General features: G+C 36.5%; 1 protein-coding gene across 1 annotated transcript in view; it reads right to left on the bottom strand.

Annotated features, from left to right (window-relative positions):
- Positions 1-20,118, bottom strand: part of LOC145984025 (uncharacterized) — a 46,743-nt gene extending 26,625 nt beyond the window's left edge. Inside the window, exons 1-3 of the mRNA XM_083117342.1 lie at positions 19,797-20,118; positions 3,379-3,628; positions 1,396-1,527 (exon numbers count right to left, since the gene is read on the bottom strand). Of these exons, the coding sequence (XP_082973468.1) occupies positions 1,396-1,527; positions 3,379-3,628; positions 19,797-19,833 (419 nt within the window). The 5' untranslated portion in view covers positions 19,834-20,118. The remainder of the gene's footprint in view (positions 1-1,395; positions 1,528-3,378; positions 3,629-19,796) is intronic.
- Positions 20,119-20,624: the final 506 nt, after the last annotated feature.

Raw genomic sequence — 20,624 nt, 5'->3', positions numbered from 1 at the left:
CATAAAAGAAGGTAAAATGTTCATACTCTAAATACACATACACAATCAGGCTGGAAGTATATTCTAAACATAGTATATAATGGCGACTTATATCACACTAACAGATAGCAGATAAGCCGACAATGCATTATCTGTTAGCACTGGTCATGAATGAGAACTATTAATTTGATGATGCATTGGGACAAACAGGGCATTTTTCTCATTCACTTTTCGAGTGGGTGTCAAACAATCATCAGCAAGACCTACATCATCACGAAGACATTCATCCCACATAGATCCATCATGATAATGCACGGCATTATTCTTTACAACCCAGGTGATTGCCAAATGGGGTGGTCCATGGTGCCTTATCCACCATGCAACAACACTGATTTGGCCCTTTCTGATTTCCATATGTTTGGGCCTATAAAGGACAGCCTTTGTAGTTCTATTTCATTTATCTGTGCATCACGTGAACACTGAAGTCTTGTGTGAACCATAACAAAATGAATAGTAGGATATATTTGTCATGGCTATGGGGTCATGTGTATGGTATTGAAACATTTCAGAAAGTAGAAAGCATCACCGTAAGTAATTACACAATCAATATTTTTTTAAAAATATTTTCTTTCAAATTTGTTGTATTAAATAAGTCACTGATGTAACATTAACACACTGTAAAAAATGACATATTTATGTTTTACACAACATATCACCAAACATAAAATTACCAAGATAATAGTAACAACTTGAATCCTTTCCCATGGCTGGAAGGGTTATGAGCAAGACACAAAGCTCGGACGTGAATAAAATTGGTAAAAAGGTACAAAAAATTTGATACAATAGTCAGCCATTTCCTGGTCTTCTACGAAGGAGACTACTGCATCAATTATATTTTTATATATTTTAACCAATGCCATTCATGCCATAATCTGTAATCATGTCTTACCTTTAATCTTTAGTGGATGGTAGCCTAACCCACCTGAAAGCTTCTCGGGGCAAGAGGTTTTCAACTATGCAATTTTCATATGGGAATGCTGAAAAAAAAAATCGGAGAAGAAAAACCATTTATCACACACAGTTGGGGGTCGGTTTTGTTTCTTCTTGAAGAAGCATGCTCTTCTAGGAAGGGAACTTTTGGTATCACCTTCCCAAACAACATAATTACAAGATTTAAATTTTACACAAAAAGCTCTATTTGGAGAGTCCCTTTGCCCCCAAAATAAACTGACATGAATAAAAAAAAAAATATCTAAAATTTAGCAGCATGTTAGGTATGCTAGGTACGTAAATGTTGTTTTATTGTATTTATAGATATGATCAACCAAAACATTCAGAGATTATGATCTGTCTCAAGTGCTGAATTGCGTATATTAGAAATACAAAGAAAACTCTCTGAAAAGCATATCTACTCACGGATGACCTGGTTCAATTGTGCTCACTACAAGTATATTCTTTTCTACAGCCCGCATGAACTTATCTACACGGTTGTACTCTTTCCTAGGATTAGTGATTAATTCACATAACCTCTGGATTGTGAATGGGGCCCTGGAAGAAAATGAAGATATTGACAACAAAAAAAATTGCCATTTTATTTTATTACAATTAATACTTTTTAAACTTACAAAATAATTAATATGATCAAAGCATCTGTGTAACATTTAGCTGCGAGCTTACCTGATGTAAATAATAATAATGAAAACAGCCCACTTAAAAGATCAAATTTTACTTTGACTTACTACAAATGGGCCATGGATAGGATAGGATAGAAATGTTAAATATATATGAAGACTGAAGAGAGAGGGAACTAAAGATAATTTATAAATACACCATGGCACATGATGTGGTTTTAGCAGACAGGGGGATGGGGTAAGGATGCCTATTCACATCAAACAGAATAAATCACCCTCATCTGACAGGGGGAGAAGAATGCATCTTCCTGGATGACACAGCTGGCATTTTACCTTATTAGTTCTCCAGTAGAAAAATATTCACTAAACAAAGCATCAGCAACTGAACATCTCATACAAAACATTACATTTCTGATAAAAAAAAGAAACTGGTTATTTTTCTTGGCTTTTTCCACTGAAGATGTTGACTGGAAACGTTTGTACTGGCAAGAAGTAAAGTAAATGATAAGAAATGCCCCTTTTCTCATGAAAAAATTAAAAAAAAAACAAGATAATGGTAAAATAAGTTGTAACAAATGCATAATGCCATAAAACATGCAAAAATACCATATCCCACAAAAAGTCTGCAAAAAATGCAAATTAAAAAAAAAACAGGTAACTGCAAATAAAGATGCTTTGTTTACTTCCTTTGTTATGAAACATGCTAACATCTGACTGAGTAATGTATTGGCCTTGCCAAATGCATCAACATCCCATCCAGCCCTAATAACTGCATACTTCAAATCAGAACATTGGAACATGACAGGACCAGCTAATATAAATAAACATGTCCTGTTCCAAAAAGAAGCTATTTTTCTCTTGTTGCTGAGACATGGGCCACAACTCACATTTTCCAAGCCTCACTAGCACTTCATCATTTGATATCTAGAAATGTGAATCCACTGTTACCATAATATAAACTTTAGTTGTTTGTCCATAATAGAAAATGGAATATCATAATAAACAAAAATCATGAGATCAGCAAGCCAAGCTAACTGATAAAAATAAAGCTAATTGTAACAGCAACCTGTCTGTTTAAAAATCAACACACATACACACAATTGTATAGTTCATGTACAATTTCTTTTTTACTGCATCTACATGCTAATACAAATGGGGCTATAGTTTCAGTCATTGTGTGTAGCAACTTCTGGCTTTGTTTTCATCAAGTGTTTTCACTCAAAATATAGGCCATTTGCAGCTGTATGTAGAAACAAAAGCAAAAAAAATGCACACTTGACCAGAACTCGAACCCAGGTCTCTGGCATAATATGTAATTGCCCTGACAACTGTGAGACATTTATAGCACATACAGCGGAACCTTGATTTTACGTGCTTCTGGGGACCAAGCTGAAAAAAACTTGAACTGCGAGAAAATGTAAAATCGAAGAAAAATTGAATATTATTTTGCTAAGTTGAGACCAACAAAATTGAATGTATAATGCAGGAAAATGTAAAATTAGGGTCCTCCTATACACGTATTAGGACATCATCTAAGATTTTGATCAGAGAAGGAATTTATTTTGTAACAAGTTGATTTTAAAGAGAAATCTGTGAATTTGTCATGACAAACATATGTACAGTCACAATCAATACAATTGGGGCACCATAACAACAACGCACATAATGCATAGTAGTGAAGCAAGTATTTCAGGATCTAAGCATCCCATTTTATTGCAGGTTACTGTACCTAACAAAACTATTATGAAAGATGTTAGAATCAACTCACCCTGTGAAAGTATCGAAGCGGGCCAGTATATTAGCCTTCATTGTTTCATAGTCAAATGCCTCTACATTAGGGCACTGTGGCAAGTCAAGTGGGCAGGTTTCGAAGAAGTCTGTCAACACTCTCATCAGCTTAAAGCGTATCAATGAGCGGACCCTGCTCCATGGAAACACAGGATCACCTGTTCTTGCAACATAGGCAAGGTAATCCTCAAGTACTTTCGGCAGTTCCTGTTGCTTTTGCCTTTCAAATTCTGAAATTCAAAGAAAAGAAAAAAATTGTAATAAACAAATATATAGATATGATACACTAGCAATATTCTCAGAATCTGAAGTACAACACTTTCGAGAGGCAACCTGCAAGGAAATTAATATTAGAATTGAAAATTTGATGTACTGTACTCAATTTCACAAAATATCTAATCATTCATGTGCAATTTGATCCAGAGTGGAGGTGAAAAACATCATGTTAAAATATGTTCAAAATACTGGGAAGAAGTAGTTACTTTCAACACTGCAAATCATTTGAGCACTTGATGCACACTATCCTAAAATGAACAAACAGCAGCAAAGAAGCATTTGATTATTTTGTACATAATAGAACAACAAAATTCATGTCATTTGGATGCCAATAACAAAACACACATATTGTTCAGATTTATGAAAAGTATTACATTAATGCATAATCTGTAACAGCTAAGCACAGATTGTCAATCATCCATGTTAATTACAAGTATTCAATACTTTTTCCTCATTCCAGTAATAAGTATTGAAATGTACATTAAATGAACATGAATTTCAAATGCAATCTGGTTCTTTTTATATTCATAAAGTGCAGGAAAGGGGCCACATTTTTTTGCTTGTTCCTTGTGACTGAGGGTTAAAGCAATTTAATCAGAGAGTTTGGTATATTGATTGATTTATTTCATCCATAGGTCAAAATTTATAATCATAAAAGGCGAAATTTAAAACATCTTTTAAAAACAATATAGAGAAATAATCAAGGGCTTCACAGAACTAAATTTAAAAAGAACCACTTGCAGTAAATAACTTTAAAATCCTCAATTTTATTCAATTTTCTTTGGTGGTTATTACACATTTTCCTTTCCATTTAGTTGGTTTCTCACACTTAAGAGCCCGTATCAGTGTCACTCGAAAAAAGCACCGGACAGATGTCATTTAATCTTCCTAGTCTTACCAATATTGATTCCATTTCCCCCTTCGAACGCAAATCCATTGCATGGGAGACCTATTGAGACTTTGCTGGAGGGAGGGTTGCTCTGTCGAAAGAAACAGACAAGGTTTCCTGTCTGCTACTACCCCCCCCCCACCTGGAAGGTCAGACTCTGACCATAATAGACCTTTCTTTTTAGCCCCAAGTTTATAACCCCCGAGAGAGTCTCTGTGACAAAGCAACACTTTTTCAGAGTGTCTGAAACAAGAAAAACACACATTGACGACAGTAGCGTAGCATCCTAATATGCCCATACGCCCGGCGTTCCCTGATTTAAAATTTTAAAAATGAGTAAATGCTGTAAATATAAAGTAAAACGTGACTAATTATATACATGTTTGAGCATAATGGCATTATAAAAGCTATTTTTCGCGATCCGTCTACAACGCTCCACTAACAGCTCTCCTTGTAGCATTTCTCTAATGTCTTTGCTTGCCGGACGCCGGCTAGGTTTGGCGTACAGGACCATGCCTGCTGTAGGCAGAGAGAAGAAGGGAAAGCTTGTGGCTTGGATCTCTACAGCACGGGCGAAATGCTCTCGCCATACGCGGGCGTATGGCAGCCTGATTGGTTCTAGGGGTCATGTGACCTTTCCTGCCTTCCGATTCAAGGCGCTGTACTTCCGATGCAGACGACAGAAGTAGAATTCCTACCCTACCCGGTTTTTCGCGCTCGTGCCTCTGCTCATGCTGTGTGATGCTACAATAAGCAATATTGACTGACGTATCTTTCTTTAATGACCACTGCATCGTGCAATTTATCGCAAGAACAGTGAAGTGCATTAAAAACTAAAAGAACAACAAAGTTTTTGTCAAACAAGTTGATAAAGTCCTCGTGGTAGAAGTTCAGCCTGTGGCTGCTCTAACACCTAACCCACAAAACTATTTATTTAAAAAAAATATTTTTTCGTTAGTATCTAACTGCCTAATATTGTGGCAGTGGAAATGTTTAGTATTCATTTCAAAACTCTTAACATTGTATGATCTCTTGACAAAATTATTTTAAAATGTTTATCAGCATTCTCAAGATACAATAAACAGTGGTCTGAAACTCTGAATTACTACTATTATACACTGTTACGTCAGTAGTGTACGATTGTTGGATCATCCACCCCCCTTTCGTGACAGTGTGTTTTGCACAGCGCGAGAGGTTTCCTGTTCGAATCCCGAGCCTACGCATGTTTGTTCTTTGTGAGTGTCTCTTCATCAACATCATCAGTCATATTCATATTTGCGATTAGCCAAAAGTGATAGAAAGCGAAGTAAAATAAACCAAATCATTCAATAGTTGTATCATCCACAACAATGAAGTCTACTGTTGTTCTAAAGGCGCTTGTGATTGAGGTAGGTTTTTTAATTACTTGCGTCATGCCGAAAGGTTTCCTTGATTATAAAATACTGTTTTGCTACACATGTGTTACGTGTGGAGCAAAATACTCCGAATGGTGTGCGGTGTTTCTGACTTGAGCAATCTAATTAAAAATGGTATAAAACACCAGTGCTCCAAGCATTTATTGCACACTGAGGCATCTTATTTTCTACATAAAACAAGCATGAATCATGTTTTATCGGAACCCGGCTGACTTAATGTAATAAACACAATGAGATTGTGATTTTAAATAGACAATACATATGTCGGCTAATTCCATAAGTAAACTCTTAAGCAAAAAAAAAAAAAAGGCCTACCCTTCCTTCTAACTTGGCGTTCCCATCCAAAATGCTCATGCTACGCCACTGATTGACGAACATCGCAATACAACTTACATGTAATAAGAGCCAAGGACTATTTAGGGGAGGTGTCCAGGGAGTCCGAATCTTCCACAGACTTACGAAGTACTAAAATTAAATAATGTAAATATCCTTGTTTTGTTTAGTATCTGTTGTATAATCGAGAGAGGTGTATTTCCGTCAAACTTATTGTAAGGGAAGGATTACATTGGGGTCATACAACTTTGGATGACTGTATCAAAGAAGATTTATGCACACCACATGAAAACTAATTCCGTCTTGAGTATCCTTTTGTCCTGCTACTAGTAGATACTGCTAGTCTTGCTTTCTTTTATTTCAATGTATGCCCCCCCTATAATTGATTTCCGTCCAAGGTTGGAAAAAGGCAAAAAGCAATACCCCCCCTGTCTCCTTGTGGTTGCGCCATTTCCTTTTAGAGTATAATATTGTTTTATTGTACAGTAGACACATTTCGATAAAACTTTCATAAAAGGTCATTACAATGCTCAAGTACACTTTCTACTTCAGGAAGATGATACCTTATTACGCTGTGTTCTAAAATCGTGAAAGGGCAGGGCAACTGCTTATCTGCCTGGATCAACAATGACCACTGATCATTTGATACTAAGAAATTGTTAAATCATGAGTTGCCAAACTTGTCACTAAATTGACATGATAGTTTGCTGCCTACCTGGTAGGTGGATTTATTCAGTGGCTGTGAGATTGTTATTTGGTTCTATAGGTTATATATAGAGTTAAATGTGTACAATCCTCTACAAATGGTGTTTCCAATTTCGGAATAGGTGTGAAAAACGAATTTTTGAAAGTTGGAGGAAGTTCAACACCTCAAGAACCTTCAAGTTTATTTTCCAGTTTGTAGTGATTGATTGATTTAGTTTACTTTTCATTGCTTTTTTGTCACTTTTAGCTAATTGTGAAGATGGGGGATGAGTGATGATATGATGAAATTGATGAAGGGACACCCAACCCAAGCTGGGATTTGAACCCAGGACGTCTGGCGTCGTAGCGCGATGTGCTAACCACTCCGCCACGGGGGGGGGGGGGGGCAGCTTTTCTGATTGTAGTTTCTCATTCGAGTATTTGCAATGAACATAATTGTCAGCGATGTTTTCTCAATCCTTTCATCGTTACATCATTATTGAAAACATCCGAGTGGCAAAAATACGACATTAAGGAATTAATAGACTACAGAAACTATCTAACTCTTAAATGTTAAGATTTAGAAAGATTATAAGTGAACCTCCCTGCCTCAGTTAGCGGTAATAATGATGCTTTGTAATCGAGGGGTCACGAGTTTGATCCACGATTAGGCACATTTAATTAAGTGGCTCGAATTCCACTATAGGCTGTAGGTTTTGTCCCAATTAGCCTTTGTGCAACTAAACATTGCAATTCAGTGCAAAAATCAGCAAGCTTGGGCAGTTTTACTCCTTGAAAGCCTAGGTCTACATGTTAATAAATTATTATTTATGACGTTGGAAAATAATTTATGCTGAGTGGCCAATTACTATTGCATGGAGAAGAATTAGATGTGAAACACACATAAAACTATTGGTAGTTATTTTCACTACTAATCACTTCTGCCCAGTGCGAGAGCTGCAACTGTATCCATTGATTTATGTCAATGATATTGATAGTCAATGCTTTTCTCTCATAGTGTAGGTGAATTTGCACTGAAAATATGTTTGTTCTCTCAGTGTTACCTTCGCAATAGAATTGGTAACATCCTCCAACTTTATAAAAAATATTTTTTCACACTGGTTCCAAAAATAGTGACATGATTTACATAGGATAATACTTGTTAACATTTAGCAACCAAACAGCAATCCCACAGCCACTGAACACATCCACCTACCAGATAGGCAGCAGAGTATCTGCAAATTTTTTTTGGCAAGTTTGGAGACTTGTGATTTAACAATCACTTAGTACGTATTAAATAATCAATGTCCGTTGTTGATCCATGCAGATCTGCAGCTGCTACCTCCAACCACGATTTTACGTACAACACGTAATAATCTTGCGATCTTATAAAAGCAGGAAATGTACTTTAACATTGCAATCGCCTTGCCCTAAGGGAAGTTTTATAATGGAAAATATTACGTAAGATAGCTTCTAGTTCTTTTATTTTCAATCGAAAGGAGTCTAACGTACTATAAAAATCTGGGGGCTGTAGGGAGCTTAGATCTGTTGTGCGGGTTTCATCCCCCTCCCCTGGCTCTATGTATTTTGTCCAATGAGTACAAGCTAGCAAAATTGTGAATTTCAATAAGTTTGTAGATAATTCTGCAGCTGTTCATAAAAACAGACGTATTTCATTAGTTTCTTGCTGTGGTTTATTTTCCATTTTCAGCAAAAAAGTATTCACTCTCTCTGCGTAAATGAGGGGGTGAGGGAGAAGTTGCTTAATAGTCTCACTTAGAAATTTAGTGCAGAGGAATCTTATAACCGTTCTTAAAGAACATTATGCTTTTATAAAAAAAAAAAAATACTATTTTCAAACCGACGAAAGTTCCAAGTAACTACGTAGGGGAAGGGTAGTGTATTACTTCCTATGTAATTGGACTCTCCCACTAGCAAATTTCTTATTAACACCTCCACATATTTTATTCTTTAGTTGTATTATCTGAATGTGTCTGCAGAATAAATTGTCCATATATTGCACATGAATAAATTATGTGTAGTTGTTTTGAATTTGCGGTACTAATCCATGTTTATACGTAAATTAGTCTTTGAATGACAGAGATGGAAAATAAAGCACCAGCAGAGAACAATGGTGCCACTGAAGTTGAAATTCATCTAATAAAGTGATTTTAGGTGCGTCGGGACACACACGACTCTGTTTTGTGCCCATCAATGTAATAAAAACAGTTAGATGGAATGAGGGCTTTATTTCGTCAGCTAAACTTTTATCAAGGCCCTTGCTCCCCATAATCGGAGGATCTGAGCATGCCTAAAATTCCTTATACAGAAATAGTGTAACATTACAAAGTGTTATTTGTCGTATATCCAGAAAGTTGATTGATTGATTGATTTGCTTCATTTTACTTCGCTTCTTGTGCCACTTTTGGCCAATTTGCGAAGATGGGGTTGAGTGATGAATTGATATGGACACTCGCAGACATCCGCGACCAAGCCGGAATTCGAACCCAGGAGCCCTGGTGTCATAGTGCGATGTGCTAACCACTCCCCAACAGTGAGGGGGGGGGGGGGGGTTCAATAGGAGCGCCAGCGGTACAGAGGGGGAAACGGCTATGCGTCGGGACACACACGACTCTGTTTTGTGCCCATCAATGTAATAAAAACAGTTAGATGGAATGAGGGCTTTATTTCGTCAGCTAAACTTTTATCAAGGCCCTTGCTCCCCATAATCGGAGGATCTGAGCATGCCTAAAATTCCTTATACAGAAATAGTGTAACATTACAAAGTGTTATTTGTCGTATATCCAGAAAGTTGATTGATTGATTGATTTGCTTCATTTTACTTCGCTTCTTGTGCCACTTTTGGCCAATTTGCGAAGATGGGGTTGAGTGATGAATTGATATGGACACTCGCAGACATCCGCGACCAAGCCGGAATTCGAACCCAGGAGCCCTGGTGTCATAGTGCGATGTGCTAACCACTCCCCAACAGTGAGGGGGGGGGGTTCAATAGGAGCGCCAGCGGTACAGAGGGGGAAACGGCTAGCGTGACCAGCTTAGAAAAGTCGAAGTTAAAATTTACGTACATTGCTCTGTACGTCGAAAAGCTACAGACATTCTAAAGAAAATTCTGTAAGATCAGCTTCATTTATTTGCTGTAGAAGAACAGTTGAAGCTTTCTTGTGCTTTAAAATGTTGATTTAAGTTATTACATACAATTGGCGAGCAAGTGAATTTTACGAAATTGAGATAAGGAAAACTACGTCATAAATAATGTATTTAAAAAAAAGGCTTCGCGACATAACAAATTTCATATTTGATCTTTAACTTAGTAAAATTTAAATGCCACACACTTGACTGTTCGAGCACAGAACGTCGACACAAGAACCTATTTTTTTAGGTATCGTCACCAGTGGTGATATGGGCTCTTAAACTTTACCTGCTATTACCAGGCACTGAAATCAAATTCACATTGCTTTGATCGATTCCTGCCTTATGAATGCTTAAGATTGATTTGCTTTATTTTGCTTTGCTTCTTGTGCCACTTTTGGCTAATTTGCGAAGATGAGGATGAGTGTTGACATGATAAAATTGATGAATGGACGCTCACAAACATCCATGCCCAGGCTGGGATTCAAACCAGAGACCCCTGGCACTGTAGTGTGATGTGCTAACCACTCTGCCTCAGACACCGGCATGAATGCTTTGATTCTGCTACTCCTATACATCATCATACTGCACAAGAAAGTCACACAAGGAGATTTAAAAATAAAGTAGAAATACTTTCTCATGTAATAAAGTTAAAAAGTGATCATCTGGTGGCCAACAAGAATTTACATGTATTTCAGCTAATTAAAGAACTTCTGATGTAGTGTTTATTTTAAAATATGTTTGAAACAAATCAAGATATATTTGTACTGGCGTATTCTTAAAATCTGACCTGGATTACTGCAACAATCCTTATTTATTGTATATATCAAATTAGATATAATAGAAATAAAACACCAATGCAAGCATGCAAGTAAAACAAGAACAAAAGTCCACCAACTTCAAAATTTTCCAGTATTTTCTTTACATGCGAGAAAAGCTCGTTTACCAGAGGTAAACCAGGCAACATGGGAGAATACGCTACTGATTCCTTTATATATTTGTCAAACACTTAATGAAGGATATATTGTTTCATTTACAATAAAATAGTAGTTAATATATATACACAGTATGTCCCGAAAGTAAGTTCCGTATGCAATTTGTGCTGCACGACAGTATAGATCACCAATTGACAAGGAGGCACAGACGTCAGTTGGAGGGAAGATAGAGTGCAGACAGATGCTTCACAGTGGGTTGTGATAATGTTCAAGGAAATCGAGATTCCTGCAGCATGAGAAGTACGGCCTGTGATCCGATATTTGAATGTGCGGAATGTGTCAGCAGCTGAAAATCACCGTCAGATTGGTGAGGTGTGTGGGAAACAAACCACGATTGCTTCAATGGTAGAAAGATGGGTGGAACAATTTAACAAAGGGCAGAACAATGTACACCTTAATGAATGCTGTGGGCAACGACCATCTGTGGTGGCTGATGACTTGGTAAATGCAGTGGAAGAAAAGATTAGAGAGAACAGACAATTCACTCTGTTGGTACTTTCAGTGCATTTTTCATGCATTTCCTGGTTGCTGCTTCATGAAATTGCCACTTGGTTATCATCACAGGCAGCATCGTTCTATGATACAGGGTTCCAAAACATGGCATATCATTATGATAATTGTCTGAACTATGTTGAAAATTAGTCCAAGGTATGTACTTCAGTGTGCAATAAAGTATTGTGTTTCACTACATTTTGTGTTTCTCATATTGGAAAACGGAACTTATTTTCAGGATGATACCTGTACTTTTAGAGTGCTGCATTTTTTCACAGTAATGTGTGATGTGGCTTTTCATATATATATGTCCATCTTGCATGTAAAAAAAAAAGAGAAATAATGTCTTCAACACAAAAAAATGAAGCCTCGCAACTTTCATCTGTCTAGTTACTATAGTCATGATACCTAGGGTAATTTCATAACCTTTTCAACAGCAGTACTTGGAGAAAACAGCTTCATACTTCTTTTTATTGCAAAGTTTGCCAAGATGGCTTAGTGGGGCCATTAATAAATTATAAACAATGCTATTCTGAAAAGTAAGTCTTGAGGCTTTTCTGGCAATGAACGATGAAAAATTCTCTACCTTTCTCTATCGACCAGGTGAGTTGTGGAAAAGGTTCCAAGCTTTCGAGAGCTAACATCACTCTCATCTTCAGGGTAGAAGTGAGTCCTGATAAGTTTAGGCATTGGAAAATATCTCAATGGATGAGGCTTTATAATGCAGAAAACCCGGTGTAAATATCTCTAACGGTTTTCATGATATACATTTCAAAGTTCGGGTTGTGCCACTTTTGAAACACACTGTATAAGATGCTGAGCATCACGGTATTCAAAACATCGCTAAATTATTTGAGAAAGCAGGAAATGGGGTGTTGGGGGACAAATGGTAAGAAATTGTTACAGACTCTATGGAAAGTTCACAACGTTGATAAAAAAAAAAAAAAATTGCTAACTTACGATGTACTGCAATTAGAATCATCAAAATTTCGTTCATATTACAGCAAAAGATCACAGTCGCCAGGCTGAAATTTTTAGTCGCCCTGGCAAACGGGACTTCAAAATTACCTTACACAAGCATACATGCTTCCCATGGACAATGTATTTTCCGTTGACAAGTGACTGTAAGTATCGTAGACCAGTGGGAATTAATGTAGAAATGAATTGGAACCTTAGTAGAATGCATTTACAGACTTTATTTTAATGCTAAGAGAACCAAACCTGGCCTGCCTAACCTAACTACAAAAGCATATATATTGAACAAAATCTTAAGTAATCGCGAAATGTCTGCAGTATGTGTTAATAGAAGTAAATCGAAATCGAACCATGTAAAAATTGCATTCGTAGAATGATGAAATTGCAATAAAACAGAACTTGGGCTGAAGCAACAGTATCATAGACTAGTGGGAATGAAGGTAACAATGCGAAATAGCACAAACGGATTTCTTCATTTGTACAGAAGAAACTACTTACAGAAATGAGTATCTGTAGCATTTTCAAAGTTCGTGGAGGTATTTTCTTCCATCGTGGAATCTATTTGACCAGGAATTGATGTATTTTTGAAGAAAAATATCTCACAGACGCACAATTTCTGTTGCTTTTATTTCCTTTCTTTAAGTGAACCAGATGTTGCGTACATTTGATGACGTAACCCCCCTGTCAGTGTTTCCAACCACGCCGTGAATTTCTGATGTTGAATTCCACTACGAACCCTTTTTTTATAACCTAACCTTACCGTGAATGGATTTTGGGGCTATGAGTGAATGTTTTGTGGGACTGATGATCCACAACGCAACTCAAGCTGTGCCCACCATATTGTGTGTTATGGAAGCAAAAAATTACTGTTATTTAATGTGAAAAATTGCAATTATTTTCGTGAAAAATGCAAAATGCCACTTTAAAGAATATTTTGCAATGCATAATCGGTAAGTACAAATGTTAATAATGATGAAAGAAACGAGTGAAAGGTGTTTGTGCAAGATCGAATAGGTAATGGAATGATTATAGAAGTAAATTGGAACCTTAGTAGAAAGCATTTAGAGAGTTATCACTTAATGGTAAGAGAACTAAACCTCACACACCTAACCTAACCCCCCCCAAAAAAAAAACTAGGATTATTATCAAAATGCCAAGAAAACTAACCCTGACGTGGTAAAATTCTGATCTCTGGGAAACGTATTTCTTCAATTTTACAGGAGAAAGTACTTACGGAACTGAGTTTCTGTACACTTTTGAAAGGTCGTGGAAGTGTTTTCTCCCATCGTTCAATTTATTTGGTTGGTAAATCATGTATTTTTCTAGATTAATCTCTCTCCGATGCACAAAAGCTGTTACCTCTATCTCCTTCCACTACGTAAACTGGATGTTGTATGCATTTCATGATGTAACCCCCGGTCAGTGTTTCCAACCACACGTATTTGTAACTATGTTAACGTTACATAACCTAACTAAATCTGCATGATTTTTTAGTACGAACCCGTGTTTTAAGTTTGTGAACCGACGCTGTTTTGCGAAAAGCTGATGTGTACCACAGCGTGGAGTTTGTGGACACACCAGCAAGGGGACGTGTAACAAATTTAACATAACGTAACTAATGTAACCCTTTTTGTGATGTTGAATAATAGCACATACCCTTTTTTTAACTATGTTAACCTAACCTAACATAACCAACGAAAGTAGTTATTTTTGGTAAGGAAGGTTGGAAACACAGCATACCCACTGATGATAGACAACACTAGTCAAGATTTGCCCACCATATTGTGTAACGCAAGCGAAAAAGGAACAAACAATAATTACTCGATATGTGCAAAATTGAAATTATTTTCGTGAAAAAAGCAAAATCCCACCTTAAAGAATCTTTAGCAATGCATAATAGGTAAGTACGAAATGTGAAAAATAACAAAAACGAATTTGAGACATCTCTCGGAGATCGGAATTTTAATACATATACTTGAGAATCTCAGTTTTTAATAAAATGATATTTTTCATTTCTGTATGCTCCAACATGATTCTTGTTTGTGTGCAGCTATTCATTTCCTGTCATCTTGGACATGGACTGCTGCTGCAATCTTCTTCTCATGTGTGGGGTACAAAGGGGTATTTCACTGCTAAATGATTTAGTTGTTACATTAGATGAGTCAGGTTTAGGACTCGTAGCATTAATCAAATATCTATACATCCATTTGTTGTTAGGTTAGGTGGATTATGTTCAAGGCTACGATCACATCCCTTTGCCATTCTCCAATCAAGTCATGGCTTCCAACACTTCCCATATTCCAGCACATATGTTTAAAATACTTTTACATAAAAATTGCAATTGTTCAATATCAAACTACTTTCATAATGTTTCAAGGTCATGAAATGAGAGAAACATAAGAAACAGCACATGTGCAACTTAAACCAATACCTTTCTACAAAAACCCTACAAAAGCAAATGCATAATTCCACAGATTTCGTTCATGCCACAAAGAGATGGTGATGATGAAAATGATGTGATACATAGTACCACTAAAAAACTCTCATTACTCCACTATAATACATCTGAGAGAGTTAAAAAAACAACAAAAACTGTATGTAAGGAACAAAATCTTTACAACCCACACATTTTAAAAAAATTGTCATGGGAGTACAGAAGGTTATGAGTATCAAATAAATTTTGTTCTTAGTCACATGTTGTCTACCATGTTATGGGGTAGTTTATTACTGATATGACTGAATGCAGCTTGGCCCAATTTAGTTTTGTTTTATTGCAATTTCATAATACTACACATGCAATTTTTACATGGTTTGATTTACGTATGTTAACACATACTGCGGAGTTTTAGCGACTAAGATTTTGTTCAATATATGCTTTCGTGGTTAGGTTAGGCAGGTCAGGTTTCGTTCTCTTAGCATTAGAATAAAAGTCCATAAATGCATTTGGTTCCGATCTACTTCTACATTCATTCCCACTAGGCTACCATACCTACTGTCCCTTGTCAACGAAGAATACCTTGGGTAACACTTTACTATAGGGGTGACGGATTTCTTACTTTTTACAGGAGAAAGTACTTACGCAAATCATTTTCTGTAGTATTGTGGAAGTTCGTGAATGTAGTTTTGATCCATTTTAATGCGAATGAATGTTGTTTTCTGCGAAAATCTCTGTCCGACATGCTGTTTCTGCTGCCGCCATTTGCTTTCTCCACGAGAGCACAATGCTCCGTGTGTTAGATGACGTAAACCACATAGTCAGTGTTTCAAACTCACCGTGTTTTCACTATAACATGATGTGTCGAGTACAGGCATTTTTAATTTTTGATTTTTTTTTTTTTAACTATGCTTGCCTAACCTAACCTTATGGAAAATGGTTTGTGGGGCTAACGTGAAAGGTTTGTGAGGTATTAGCATAATTTCAAATCCAGGCACGAAAGTAGGTATTTTCCGGTGAACAAGGTTGCAACACTGCATAAATCGACAAAACACACTCACAACACGCGATGAACCAGTACGCTATCGCCATAACGTGTGTTGCAGAATCGAAATAATGAGTAACAGTAAGTACTCGTAAATGTAAGAAATAGACATTATTTTAGTCAGAAATTCATTATTTCACCTAAAGAAATTTTCTGCATTCCAGAATTGTACGTTAGCAATGTAAAAAAGTGCAAAATAAATTATTTATAGGTGTCAGCCCTATAGTAAAGTAGTACCATACCTTGTCCATGGGAAGTGCACATACTTGCGTAAGGTAATTTTTAAGTGTTTTTTTTTTTCAACATAAATTCATTTTGGTAAAAATTTAATATCCACAAACACATGTAAATTCTTTGTTTCGTCATTGTAAACATCCGTACTTACCTATCTGGTTAAGACTGCAGAATACGGGTTGCTTAGGAGGAACGTGATTCCTAATATTATGGTAATGGTTTGAAGTTATTAATCGGAAAATGTAACTTTCAAGGTGCGGAAATGTGTAATTTTTGAAAAAAAAACAAACGAGAAATATGAGTTCAGAATGGGCACTCTTGAAATCGTGGCACTGCACAAATCTAGTGAAAGCAAAAAAAATGCCTACGTTGTTAGGTAGCTAGGTTTAGTTCTCTTGGCCTAAATAATAATTTGTCATTGTATTTATGCTAATGAAACCTAACCTAACCTTGTAGGCATTCCTCGTCGAAATAATGAAAGAAACTGTGCATAAACAATATGGACGCAAACGAATGGAGAAATGCATAGCTTTTAGTAACATGAAAAACATTTTTCATTGTATTTATGCTATTGTAACCTAACCTTGTAGGCATTCCTCGTCTCAAATAATGAAAGAAACTGTGCGTAAACAATATGGACGCGAACGAATGGAGAAATGAGCCAAGAAATGCATTGCTTTTAGTAGCAGGAAAAAAAAATTCGCACAAAAATATAATAGTAATCGGAAAAATAACACCGGAAAATGGAAGCAGAATGTACGTATTTTCAGGGGATATAAATTTTGTTTCTTCTATGTAGAGGAAAAAAGCAGCCCATGTTCTGCAGAGAGACCCCTATCTGTTTCGCAGAACATTCTTTAAGGTGTATTCACGTTTTTTGATTAAAGTAGTTTCAATTTTTCACATTACGAATACTTCTTTCTTTAATTGTTTCGCTTGCCTAAGATACAATATGGCACGTACACCTTCGTAGATCATCGCGCGTCATGCTTGTCTTTTGTCGATTTTCATTCGGTATTCAGGGTTTCCAACCTTTGAAACCCAAAAAATACTAACAAATTGATTTTTTTTTTGCGCATTGTTTTACGAACAAAATTTTAACTATGCTTGCCTAACCTAACCCTGCCGGAAATTGTTCGTGGGGCTATCCGTGAATGGTTTTTGGGGCTATCGTTCAATGGTTTTCCACACCCGGTATGAATTTCACCACACATCCAAGACACGTCATCTTTTCGGAAAACAATGGCGTGGTTGGAAACACTGCATCCTAAATGAAAATCGACAAAACACAAGCATGACACACGATAAAAGGTGTACGTGCCTCAAAGGCTATTATGCGTCGGAGAATTAATTTTCAACAAAAATAATGAATTTCCGCTATGACACATTCCCACATGACAGAAAACACCTTCCAGATGTTCAACAATGCTAGAGGAACTTATTACTGTAAGTAGTTTCTTCTGTAAAAAACAAGAAGTCTGTTTGTGCATAGTAAACTAGTACCGTATGTTACATTATTTGGTATAATTTAACAATACAGGGAATTTCTCCAATTTGTTTGAAATTTCGGATACTTACTAATTTGGGTCTCCTAATCACGAATCTGCACTTAAAATTTGGCGCTCACGTATAGAAATTCCTGAATTATGGCTAGCTCCACGGACCATTGGCGCTAGCCCCACGAACCATTGGCACGTGGTTAGGTTAGGCTAGGTTAGGAAACATAGTTAAAAAATTTTAGGGTCGTAGTAATATCAGGAATATATATATTTCGTTCTTTAAGTATTCGAAACGGAAAATCTTGCGATAAATAATGAGCAATTGTGCATTGTCGGTTGCGATGACTGACCCTCTTATTTTGCAAGTTTGACAAGTGAGCGCCAAATTTTAACTTCAGATTCGTGATTAGGAGCCCTAATTTAGTGAGTATGCCGAATTTCAAACAAAATGGAGAAATTCCCGGTATTGTAAAATCGCTCCCATTATTTTACAATATTTGACAAGTGTTTCATTATGTTACATTATTTAACAAAGTGTTTCATGGAGCTAAATTGGAAAAAAATTGTTTTTTGTCATGAAAATGCCTTGCAAATTCTCATATTGTTTGATTTAGTTTATTTTACTTCGAGTTTTGTGCCTCTTGGCTAATTTGCAAAGGTGGGAATGAGTGATGAAAGGATGAAATTGATGAATGGACATTCACAAACAACCAAGCCTGAGCGGGATTTGAACCCGGGACCCTTGGCGTCGCAGCATGATGTGCTAACTACTCGGCCACTGGGTCCAGCTTGCAAATTCTCATAATTGATTAATTATTTATATCAGTGTATAACTTGTGTTTTGTACCATGTATGACAGAGATCAAGCCTGAATGCTACACCTTTCATCATTTCACTACTCCCAAGCAGAGCATATGGGGATCCCGAACCTTTGCCTTTTACCATTAGAATGCACATACGTCCAAATATAATGGAATATGTCTTCATTAAAAGGAAGGTAACAGTTAGTTATATCGGAGACACTTTTCTTTAAATTTACAGTAGAAACTACTTACGGAAATCAGTTTCTGTAGCATTGTCGAAGTTCTTCGAGGTATTTTCGTTCATCTTTCAATCTATTTCAGCCAAAAATCAATTCATGTTGCTTCAATTTCAGCGAAAACGTAACCATGCCGTTTTTTAACTAGGTTTGCCTAACCTTCTGTGAATGGTCCGTGGGGATATCGGGGAATGGTTTTTTGGGGCTAATCATGGATGGTTATACGATCCCAAATGTTTTTTGTGGATATGCGTGAATGGTTTGTGGGGCTCGCACCATGAAGAGCGTTCCATAACACTTCGAGAAATGGCTTATTTTAGTGTAAAAAATGTTTCTAATCGTGTGAAAACCTTAATGGCACCTTCAAATATGTTCCGCAATACACCATTGGTACGTACGAACCATACGAAACACAAAATATCCGATTTTAAAGTGTCTCCGATATAACGAACTGATACCAAAAGTAACCCTCTAGCTAATTCTAATTCATATCTCGTTCGTACAATGAGAATGGGCATACGCTAAGGTCAATAACCAGTGATGTTGATATTTCAATATATTGGCCAGAATAAATGTTACTATCAAAAGAATAATTATGAATCATAGTACAGGTTAAAACATGTAGTGTACTAGCCGGTACTGTTACTTACTTCATTATTTGATCATTTATGTCTGTCAGAACTTGAATTTCAAGAGAAATTTGCTTCATTCACACAAATTCTGACGATTGTTAACACGATGTAGAATGATTGATTTCATGTTAAAACCACGTAAATGGCTATGACAATTGTTTTGTACAGTAATTTAATATTTATTTTTAAATGAACGTTTCATAATCATCTAAAATGATAGTTAATGTGCCGTGTTAACTAGTATTTATACTTTCATGCGACAAATTTACCATGAATTTCCCAATCAAGTTCAAATAGTATACATACCATCCAGAAGATTTAGAACGTCTTCCCAATTATCCATCGTTATAAAAGAGGTTGCAAATGCTGCAAAGAATTTATAGTAAAAACATCAGTCTTTACATGAGAAATTTTTACTTCTACCATTGGTATGGCAACGAAAACTTCATAGATTACCCATGATCCTCAGTCAGTGCTACCAGATCGTACTTCGCAATGCTTGGCTGTACGTACATACGAACTAGCGTATTATTATTATTATTGAATAAGAAGTAACGGAAAACGAACGATACATAAATTCGACACCTTAAATATCTTGGGAATTTTTCTTTTGGTTCTTGAGGAAAAAAAGAAAATGCATCAGAAGACTGGAACCAACATCTGACATAGAGCTGCCCTCTGATTGGCTGGCCAAGGAATATTTTATACAGCATTGTTTCACTTGTCACGTGTTATAAATTAACAATTTTTTTCACTTCTTAAAGAAGAATGAATGATCGATTACGAGAAATGAATTTTGTGAATACTCCTCTTTCTAATCTTTCACAAGGCTGTAGGTGACCAGAGCCAGAGAGTAGACACCTGTCCCGGGTGACGAGTCGCGGACAGACAGGGCAGACGAAAAGGACCGAATCATGTATATTATTGGGAATCAAGGGCGCCCGCAGGAAGGGGCGGGGGGCTCTTGTCACCCCTGAGATTTCTGGAGAGTTAATGTAATTCGAATGGTGAAATTGTAGCGATATTTTATAACAAAGAAATTTGTCTTCTGTAACTTACGGCCCGTAAGTTACAGTACCTATTATTACTATTATTATTTGAAGTAGGATTACATTTAAGCTTACAGTCTATTTT

This window comes from Lepisma saccharinum, chromosome 2 (genome assembly GCF_977018435.1).
Source record: "Lepisma saccharinum chromosome 2, izLepSacc3.1, whole genome shotgun sequence".
NCBI classification, from domain to species: Eukaryota; Metazoa; Arthropoda; class Insecta; order Zygentoma; family Lepismatidae; genus Lepisma; species Lepisma saccharinum.
The sequence above is the reverse complement of the archived record's forward strand: the minus strand, read 5'-3'. Positions and strand labels throughout refer to the sequence as shown.